At 35.3% G+C, this 11,184-nt stretch overlaps 1 protein-coding gene across 1 annotated transcript in view; it reads left to right on the top strand.

Moving 5' to 3' along the window:
* Positions 1 to 10,452, top strand: part of LOC111624238 — a 64,791-nt gene extending 54,339 nt beyond the window's left edge. Inside the window, exons 3-4 of the mRNA XM_023367053.1 lie at positions 1,490 to 1,544; positions 9,375 to 10,452. Coding sequence (XP_023222821.1) covers positions 1,490 to 1,544; positions 9,375 to 9,939 — 620 coding nt within the window. The 3' untranslated portion in view covers positions 9,940 to 10,452. The remainder of the gene's footprint in view (positions 1 to 1,489; positions 1,545 to 9,374) is intronic.
* Positions 10,453 to 11,184: the final 732 nt, after the last annotated feature.

The following is an 11,184-nucleotide window of genomic DNA, read 5'->3' as shown; positions in this document are numbered from 1 at the left end:
ATGTGCTCTTCTCGACTGCATTGTGAGGGTATAGCTCCTGGAAAACCCTGGTGTGACGGTCTATGGGAGTCACCCATGTGACGGCATCCCCTTGTTGGGCCCCATGGTGGGTGGGGTCACTAGGAACTGAATAATTATCTCTAAATATGGATTCACTAAAACCTAAAACATGTACTGACGCATTACCACCGAAGGATGTCATTTCTTCCAATCAACCAGCTTACCTTATTGTTCATGCTACAGGAGAAACACCTCTATCTAAACATTCTCCTTTTTTGATTCAAAAATTGTTTGAATTGACATTGGAAATCTTTAAAAAAGTCCAAAAATTGAGGTCAGGAGATCTACTTGTAGAAGCAGCCTCCCCTCAACAGTCAGCAAAGCTTCTGAAAACGAAGCCTCTAGGAGAAATAATGGTCACCCATCACACCACACACAAGTTTGAACTCATCACGTGGTGTGATATCTGAAACCGATCTGATTTCTGAGGAAGAATCAGATATCCAGATTGGTCTTTCAGGCCAAGGTATCAGTGCTGTTCGACAAATTTTGATTCGTCGAGATGGCAAGTCGATACCAACAAAACACCTTATATTGACTTTCAACAAACCAACATTGCCATCTTCTGTTTCAGCAGGATAACTCCGTGCCCAGTTTGCCCGTACATTCCAAATCCGCTGCATTGCTTTAAATGTCAGTAGTTTGGACACTCACAAACATCATGCAGAGGAAAAAAAGCATGCGCACAGTGTGGAAATGAAGACCACGAGAGTACTGAATGCACAAGTTCTCCATGCTGTGTAAACTGCAAAGATTCCATCCTGCCTACTCCCGAAAATTCACTGCATGGCAGAGAGAGAGAGAGATTCAGCGATTGAAGACTGTTAATAATATATCTTACCCGGAGGCACATCGCATGGTCACTTTAAGTGCACCAGTGAAACAGAAGACATTTGCTGCTGTTCTGAAATCCACAAAGACGTGGCGTTCAGACACATTTCTGCTTCACCAAATGAATCTCTGACTCCCCATGAAAAATGTCTGCCATCTACCAAAGCAACAGAAAAAGAAAGTAACAAGACAAAACCACTCTTACCTAAAACAGAGGTAACAACTAGGAATGTGGGTTCCAAAAAAGCCAGTAAGAACCCACTTAATAAACAAAGAATGAATGCAGCCCTCTCTAAATCTAAAAAATCGGAAACTCAGTCTATGAGTGAGTTCTTTGACTTCTCTGATGAAAAGACTAATAAGGTGATGACACCATCATCATCACCTCCAAAAGAAAAACTGTGAAATAACTTTGTGAAAAAATAGAAGAATAACCTTGCTAAAAATGCTGCCTCAAACACATAATGAATTATAAAATAATCCAATAAAACTGTCGTGGTTTCCGCAACAAGGACAAATGTATATGGAATATTTAATGAAATGAACTTAGTTTTTGAAATAAAGTGATAGCATTATTTAGTATATATTTTATTTTTAGCTTCTAAAAGATTTTTAAATGAAGAAACTAGAGGCTGTTCATCATTTAAAAATAGGTAAGATATTACTTATGATCAATTAGTTTTAAGGCAAGATGCTCAGATAACTATGGCTATTTGATTTAAAAATTGTTAGAATTTTCAAATAACTATATTCTGGCTTTTGTTTTTAGTTCCTTAGTAAATAAGCTAGAATCATAATTATAAATAAAGTAGCTGAGAATTGCAAAAAAATCAATTATCAACTGCTTTCTATAATTTAATCTAATTAGTTATTTTTAATTGAATATGCTTGTTTTAAAATTGAAAACATTTTCATTAAAAATTAGTTTTACAGGCAAAAACTTTAAAGTTTGAAAATAGGTTTTCAAATTATTGAATTGGCAAAAACGTTTAAAAAATATTTTAAAGTGTCAATAAAAAGTTTGTGTGTATGTAGTATTCTTGGATTCACCAGAACAAATCATAGATGCTTTTTCCATGTAATTTTACAGGATCAACTTAAAACAAAAAAATAAATGTTTTTTACTTTATTGTAACTTAAATCTGAGAAAGAAACTGATATATCTGATTTTTTACTTTGATAGAATTGATGACAGGATCTAGTTCAGAATTTTTATTATTTTCTATCCTCTTTTTGTTTTGTTTGTTTTATTAAGTTATGGCAATGCAACACTTGGGCAATCTGCCTAGGGCGATGCCTTCTAGGAGGTATTTTTAAGGGTAACTTGCCCCTATTCAAGCATTACAGACATGGAGAAAATCCAGAAAACTCCATGTGGCCAGCCTGTCCTTATGAGGTGCAAATCCATAATTGAACTCCCAGTGTTCAGGGAACAGAACTGCTTGGTCACTGGTGGGCCCTTTTCTATCCTCTCAGAATCAACACAGATTTTTAATGTTGATCACATTTTAATCAACATGTGGTGACACACACGAGTTTTTTTAGTTTTGTAAATGTAATTTTTTTTTCTAGTTTTCATTGAAGTGTAAATGCTGTAAATATAGATATTTTTTCAAAGTAAAAATAGTTAAAAAAAACCTTAACATTAATCTCTAAAATTCTGCCCCTTGATGTGGGTTCCTTTCCGTGGTGAGAGGACCTCCCAGAGATGGTTTAGTAATTTTTCTTTACCATCTCTGGGATCTGAACGCCCACCCATGTGTTTGCCATGCTTGGTGTCCCGTATGCCGGAAAGGGGTATCCTGGTAGTTGAGGGGCAACATAACATCCCCAACACACTGCTTCGGCCCCTGCTTCGGATAAACGGGAGACTCAAATCAGGCTGTTTGAGTCAGTCAGCTGGTCATTGAGTCATTCTTGATCTCGGCCTGGAGTCAACTGATCGATGCAGACCAGGCAGACACGTCAGACAAAATGTGCTCTTCTCGACTGCATTGTGAGGGTATAGCTCCTGGAAAACCCTGGTGTGACGGTCTATGGTAGTCTTCCATGTGGCGGCATCCCCTTGTTGGGCCCCATGGTGGGTGGGGTCACTAGGAACTGAATAATTATCTCTAAATATGGATTCACTAAAACCTAAAACATGTACTGACGCATTACCACCGAAGGATGTCATTTCTTCCAATCAACCAGCTTACCTTATTGTTCATGCTGCAGGAGAAACACCTCTATCTAAACATTCTCCTTTTTTGATTCAAAAATTGTTTGAATTGACATTGGAAATCTTTAAAAAAGTCCAAAAATTGAGGTCAGGAGATCTACTTGTAGAAGCAGCCTCCCCTCAACAGTCAGCAAAGCTTCTGAAAACGAAGCCTCTAGGAGAAATAATGGTCACCCATCACACCACACACAAGTTTGAACTCATCACGTGGTGTGATATCTGAAACCGATCTGATTTCTGAGGAAGAATCAGATATCCAGATTGGTCTTTCAGGCCAAGGTATCAGTGCTGTTCGACAAATTTTGATTCGTCGAGATGGCAAGTCGATACCAACAAAACACCTTATATTGACTTTCAACAAACCAACATTGCCATCTTCTGTTTCAGCAGGATAACTCCGTGCCCAGTTTGCCCGTACATTCCAAATCCGCTGCATTGCTTTAAATGTCAGTAGTTTGGACACTCACAAACATCATGCAGAGGAAAAAAAGCATGCGCACAGTGTGGAATTGAAGACCGCGAGAGTACTGAATGCACAAGTTCTCCATGCTGTGTAAACTGCAAAGATTCCATCCTGCCTACTCCCGAAAATTCACTGCATGGCAGAGAGAGAGAGAGATTCAGCGATTGAAGACTGTTAATAATATATCTTACCCGGAGGCACATCGCATGGTCACTTTAAGTGCACCAGTGAAACAGAAGACATTTGCTGCTGTTCTGAAATCCACAAAGACGTGGCGTTCAGACACATTTCTGCTTCACCAAATGAATCTCTGACTCCCCATGAAAAATGTCTGCCATCTACCAAAGCAACAGAAAAAGAAAGTAACAAGACAAAACCACTCTTACCTAAAACAGAGGTAACAACTAGGAATGTGGGTTCCAAAAAAGCCAGTAAGAACCCACTTAATAAACAAAGAATGAATGCAGCCCTCTCTAAATCTAAAAAATCGGAAACTCAGTCTATGAGTGAGTTCTTTGACTTCTCTGATGAAAAGACTAATAAGGTGATGACACCATCATCATCACCTCCAAAAGAAAAACTGTGAAATAACTTTGTGAAAAAATAGAAGAATAACCTTGCTAAAAATGCTGCCTCAAACACATAATGAATTATAAAATAATCCAATAAAACTGTCGTGGTTTCCGCAACAACTTCTCTGACATTAAACACTTGACATCATCTATCTACCTTATCTCTCTGCGTGGCACTCCAGGAGACCCATCTGAAACCTGGAGAAAGAATTACTTTAAAAGGATTCAATCTCTACCGCAAGGATGATGATAGCCACAACTGTGCCAGTGGAGGTGTGGCTATTGTAGTTTCAAATCACACCCCATCCTTACTGGTACAAATAACTGATTTACAAGCTGTGGCAGTCAGAATTTCTATTGGAGTAACTGTCACAGTTTGTTCTATATACTTGCCACCAGATGTCAGAGTCAATGAGGATGAGTTGGATGCCTTGGTTGAACAGCTGCCGACTCCATTTCTTTTACTCGGTGATTTCAACAGTCAAAATCCGATGTGAGGCAGATCCAACGAAAGATTCATAGGCAATCACCAACTATATTTATTTAGTACTGGAGAAGTGACATACTTCCATGCTTCAACAAGAACTTTCACTGCCATCGATCTATCCTTAGCAAGTCCAAACCTGTTTTCAGCATTTTGATGGGAGGTTGGATCTAATCCACTCTCTAGTGACCACTTCCCAATATTTCTAAAATACCAAGGCAGAAAAAGCTGTGAAACAGCCCATTTACCATGCTGGAAACTTGAAATGGCAGATTGGCCTTTTCTTTGGCAGATTGGCATTCTCTTCTTTGGCCAACATCTCTGAGGAAATGGTCAATACTGCTGATATCAATGATGCAGTTGAAGTTGTCACTACCAGTATTATTCAGGCAGCTGAAAAAACAATGGGAAAAACATCAGCCAGATATCCAAAGCAGCCAAAATCATGGTGGGTCAGAATTGCGAGGCAGCATTTAAAAAACAAAAGAAAGCATGGAAAGCTATCAAATTGTTAGCCGTGGGGTATCTTCTGAAAATTTCCCACTGCTAACAATTTGATAGCTTTCCAAAAAGCAAACGCAAATGACAGAAGAATAAGGAGGCAAAGCCAAAGGGATTCTTGTAGGAAGCATGTTTCTAGCATAACACTTTCCACTAGCTCAAAAGTAGTCTGGGATAAAATCCATAAAATTAATGGGAAATATGCTTCTCATGCTCTGTCCATGCTGGAAAATAATGGCACAATAATCAGTGATATACAGGGTATTGCTGATTTGTTGGGTGAAACATTTTCTTTTTCATCCAGCAGTATAATGTATACTAGGAATTTTCAAGCTTATAAAGCCCAAAGAGAAAAACAAAATTTAAATTTCTATTCCTCATCTAATGAAGAATATAATGTGCCATTCACCGGAATCGAATTACAAACAGCTCGGGGATTTCTCGCACAGAGAATACTGCTGTAGGCCCAGATAAAATCCACTACAGCGTGATTTAAAACCTGTCAAACAATTTGGAGTCTTTGTCTTTGTAATCTTCTGAATCTGTTTAACAGAATATGGACAGAACATACTTTTCTTGACTCTTGGAGGCTATCTATTATTATTCCCATTCCCAAGCTAGGTAAACACTGCAAGAATCCCTCTAATTACAGACCAATCTCTCTCACAAGTTGTCTCTGTAAACTCTTTGAGAGGATGGTAAACAAACGCCAGATGTTCCTCCTAGAGGAAAAGAACTACTTTTCACCACATCGGAGTGGCTTTCGTAGGAACAGAAGTATGATGGACAACTTAGTAAACCTAGAAACATTATACACAAAGCGTTTGTTAGACGACATCACTTAGTGTCTGTGTTTTTTTGACATAGAGAAGGCCTATGATTGCTGTTGGCGATACGGGATACTCTATGATCTGTACCAATTCGGATTGTAGGGTAATTTACCAATTTATATAAAAAACTTCCTACAGAATCAAAGATTCCATGTCAGGATGGGCAACACTTTATCTAGGCCTTTCACGCAAGAAGGTGTTCCTCAAGGCTTTATTTTGAGTGTGATGTGACTCTGTTCCCTAATTAAAATAAACAGTATAGCTAACTGTCTTCCTCCCAGTGTGAAACACTCTCTGTACATGAATGACTTTCAGATCTCCTGCCAGTCTAGTAACATGAGTTTTATTGAGAGACAACTGCAAACCTCCCTAAATTATATAGACAATTGGTCCAAGACCAATGGAACACGGAGAAGACCTCGTGCATCCACTTTTGCTGAAGGCATGGTTTGCACCTGGACCCTGAAATTCACTTAAATCAGGTTAAAATCCCAATGGTCAATGAGGTAAAGTTTTTGGGAGTTTTATTTGACCCTAAACTGACATTTTTACCACACTTGTGCAATTTGAAGAGTAGATATCTAAAATTTCTGAACCTTTTAAAGGTACTATGCTGCTCATCCTGGGGAGCAGATAAATGTTCTATGCTCAGTATTTATAGAGCCCTTGTCCGCTCAAAGCTGGATTATGGATGCATTGTTTATGGCTCTGCACGAGAATCTACTCTTCAGATGCTGGATCCAATCCACCATGAAGCACTGCGTTTGTGCACTGGTGCATTTCAAACTTCTGTGGTTCAAAGTTTGTATGTGGATGCTTATGAGCCTCCACTATCTCTCAGGAGAGAACAGTTCTCTTTTTTACTACATCAAACAGAAATCTCTGAATAGACTTTCAGCTAATAGTTCAGATACTCAGCTGAAAAGGTTATTTGCAGCTTGGACGAGTTGTGTCCCTACATTTGACATAAGAATCGAGAATGTAAGCAGCATGATTGACCTGGACACAAGCAACATCTCACAGATTGAGGTTAATAGTATTTCACCATGGTCAACTCCAGTGATAGATGTTGACTTAAGCCTAAAGCAGTTCCCAAAGAAACCATGCCAGACTATGTCTATAGATAGCACTTTGCAGAAATTCAACACTGTGACAGGAATTTAATTCCTATATACACTGATGGATCTAAATCAGATAACTATGTTGGCTCAGCTTTTGTTTGCCAAAATGAAATTGTGGCAGAACAAATAGCACTGAATTCTTCCATCTTTTCTGTGGAGTTGCATACTATTTATTTAGCCCTAAAGTATATAGATAGGAAAGGTCGTCATTGCTGCGTGATTTACACTGACTCAGTTAGTGCACTTCAGGCTTTGATCTTGTGTGAACCTAAGAACTCTATAGTGATTAAAATCCATAATCTGATTTGCTATGTTCTTGTGAGGAATTTATCTATAAAATTTTGTTGGGTCCCAGGCCATGTAGGTATAAGAGGAAATGAAAAGGCTGATGCAGATGCAAAGTCAGCAAGTCCTTCTCAGCATACAATGTTTATTGAAGGAGGTGATTTGAAGCTAGTTGTTAAAAAACAACTAGCGGAGAGATGGCAAAATATGTGGAATGCACAAATCTACAATGAACTACACGAGATAAAAGCAATGATAGAGAATTGGACATGTAATAAACAGTATGACAGGAGATCTGAAGTTATTCTTACTTGTTTGAGAATCAGGCATACTCGGTTGACTCATCAACACCTTTTGAAGGGTGAAGACCAGCCAGTATGTGAGTATTGCATCTGCTTTCTAAGTGTGAAGCACATACTGTGCAATTGTTCTACCTTAGAGACGAGGTGTAGACAGTATTTTGGAAATGCTTGTCTGACAGGGATTCTCGGCCCTAGGCCAAATGTTAATAAGTTACTGGACTTTCTGAAAGTGACTAATATTTATAAACAAATTTGATTATTTATTTATTTACTTATTTAATTATTTACTTATCTATTTATTTATTTATTTATATACTATTACATACCTCGTTGTTTTGTTAATTTGTACTGTTATATATGCTTGTTATTTGTTGTTAATTTTTTAATATATGTATATATGACCCTTTTGTAACGCCCACCATATAGCATGGTGCAGCATAGCCTGTACAGCTTGTGCCAAAAACCTCAACCAACTAAAATTCTACAATGCTTTATTCTGCAAGTAGACTCCTTTCAATTTTCATCATTAGGTTAATTCAGGATGTTTAACTTTTTCTTATATAGGGACTATATTCAAAGTTAATATAGATTGAAAATCAAATTTGAGTTTAAAAAATTGTTTCAAATATATCAAGTTTTTGGAATTTAAAAATCAACAAATTTCAAATATTTTATAACAAGTGAGCTTAAATTTAACAGGAAATTTAAACATCAATGCCAAAAGAAAATAAATAAATTACAGTAAAAACTAGATATTACAGACATTGTGTTATTATGGATGGCTAATATCAGTCTGGCCAAAGTATAGGAAAACTATAAGAAAACTATTCACTATAACGGACTCCTGCTACTATGGTCTATTTTTCAGATCCCACAGAGCACTGTCCTTTCATTATTATGGACTTTTTAGTCTTCGTTTTATTTAATTTATTATTATTTTTGTAAATAAATTCATTTTTAATTATTATTGTAGATTTTCACATTATTAGTTTTTGTTTCATTTTCTCATGGACTAGTTTTATTCAGTTTTGGTTTAGTTTTCTCTTTGAGCACAAGTCTTGGCTTGTTGTGTAAAGCAAATCTGTAGATCATAAAAGAAAATAAAAAGCTTTAGCTTGACTGATAGATAGAAACATTATTTTTACAAGTTTAATAAAAATTTGCCTTATATACTTTACAAAGGAAATTTCATCTATGTAATTGACTTTTGTCCATAATATCAATATACAGTAATGGACAAGTTGATATTACTATATACCAGTAGAATCCCCTTATATTTGCAATAAAGATCCACTGAAATGAGATAAAAATACATTGATTTGGCCTGTGGACTTGGAGAAAACATCCAATAACTACAGATATTTTCTCTGGATCTGTTATCGATATCTAACATGATTCTACTGTATAGTAATAGACTTTTTGATATAACAGACAAGTCAAAATAACAAGTAATCACAATAAAATGGACTTTTATAATAAAAGGAAACAATTTCTTCAGTCCTGTGGTGGTCTATTATATCAATCTTTTACTGTATCTATTTCTTTACTCTGTTAAGTTCATGCTGTTATGTTAAATAAGGGAAAATTTTAAACATTTCATAAAGAGAATTTATTTTATTTTAATTTAATAGCTTTTTAATTTTTGCTTGGTTTTTTTATATCAAATTTGTTAATTACTAAAATAATTTATTTTTTAATTTATAGGCAAAATTCATATTCTATCGATGAGGATTTGGACAACATTTCATTCATTTCATCATCATCCTCATCATCAGAAGTTGAAGATCCTTCAGATGAATGTATAGATGATATTGCTTTTCTCCAGTCTTTAAATTTAATACAGAAAAAAGAACTCCAAACCAGATCAGTTTCACAACTCAAAAAAATTTTTCCTTTGAGAAAAATATCAAGAACAAAAGCATGTAATAAACATCATTGCATAGATATGTTAGAAAATATTAAAATATTTGAAGAGACAGAATTATGTTCTCCTCTAGGCCGTCATGCACTTGATTCATGTCGAAAACAATTAACAAAAAAAGAAAGTACTGAATTAGTGAAAAAATATGAAAAATATTGTCAGATTTCTGTTTTAAGTATTCATCCAAATACTGTTAATTTACCTCAGCTAAGATGTAGAGAGACTTTAAAATATCCTGTGACCTATCGCCCAAATAAAAATTTGAAAAGTTGGTGCCATCAATATACATTTGGACATAGGCAAAGAAATTTACGATACAGAACGTTAAAGACAGGTAAATATAATTAATGATAATTTAACTTCTTTAACCACGTTTTGTATGGAATCTTTTATATTATTTTTAATGTGACAGGATTTCTTAAATTTGCTGATATTATGATTCTTTAAAATGATAAATTACTTTTTGTATAATAATGAATTTAACATCATCATCCCCTTTCCAATCATTTGAGAAATAATGGTTAAGATGTTTTATTGATCAATAAATTGATTTTAAAATAGTCATGTTTTTGCATAAAGTTTTATGAATACATAAAACCAAACACATTTGATTTTAATAATTTGGACACTGCCCTAAAAAGTATATTACAATATTGTTGTAATTTTTGCAGGAATCTATTTAATTTTATAAAGCATAAAGTGTGTAAGAATATCCATCAGTTTCTATCCTTAATGTAATGTAATATGGTGCTTGTCAACTAACGTGTTTTAATGTAACAAGCTGAGGAAGTTAATATTTACAGTTTCCGCCAATTAAGTTATGCAAGTTTTTAAAAAATCCAGTAACAAGTTGTTTAACTTTTCCCAATATTTAAAACTACGTGTGGCGCCATCTGTTATATTTTATTAAAAAGAACTTTTTATATATTTTAATTATTATAAAATGGCAAAAAGCTTAATTTTGAGAGTAGGGATGGGTTTTATAAAAAAAAAAAATTGTAAATGCTAATAAGGAGGAAAATCGTCCTTAACTCCTATCTTACTCCAGATATAACACACGATTACCCTTTAACGCCCCACCCTATCGTCTTTAACTACCAAAATTTAATAGAATCAATTCCCTAATATACAAAACTCCCTGCAAAATGTCAGAAATTTTTGACATAAAGCACAAGTTATTAAGCTTCAAAGAGGGTGAACAAAATCGTTCCCCGCACACGCACTATCTCTCTACATCTATACTTAAGTGGAAAAACCTCCGATTTTTTTCCCTCGACGATTCAAGGTTCTCTGAGCCCAAAAATTAAAAATCTTGAAGGGGTCATTTTCTCTATTCTATATTAATATAACAGAGCCGGGAAAAATACGCATTAAGTAGATTTTATCTGTTGCAAACTTTAATTACAGTAATTGATTTTATAACGTTATTCTGTATGATATTGAATAAATCTGGAGAATATTAGTTGTCATATCATTTAACCCAGTAATTACCAAACTTCGAGCCTACCGCCCTCCTTAGTTCCATAAAGTTATACCCAATGTCTCCTAACCCATTTTTCCTTGTGTGAGAAAGGTTTGGAAACCGTAGAAAAA

Source organism: Centruroides sculpturatus, unplaced genomic scaffold (assembly GCF_000671375.1).
Source record: "Centruroides sculpturatus isolate CEXI.00-Female unplaced genomic scaffold, Cexi_2.0 scaffold61, whole genome shotgun sequence".
In the NCBI taxonomy this organism is placed as follows: Eukaryota; Metazoa; Arthropoda; class Arachnida; order Scorpiones; family Buthidae; genus Centruroides; species Centruroides sculpturatus.
Note: the sequence above shows the minus strand (reverse complement) of the source record. Positions and strands in the feature narration are given on the sequence as shown.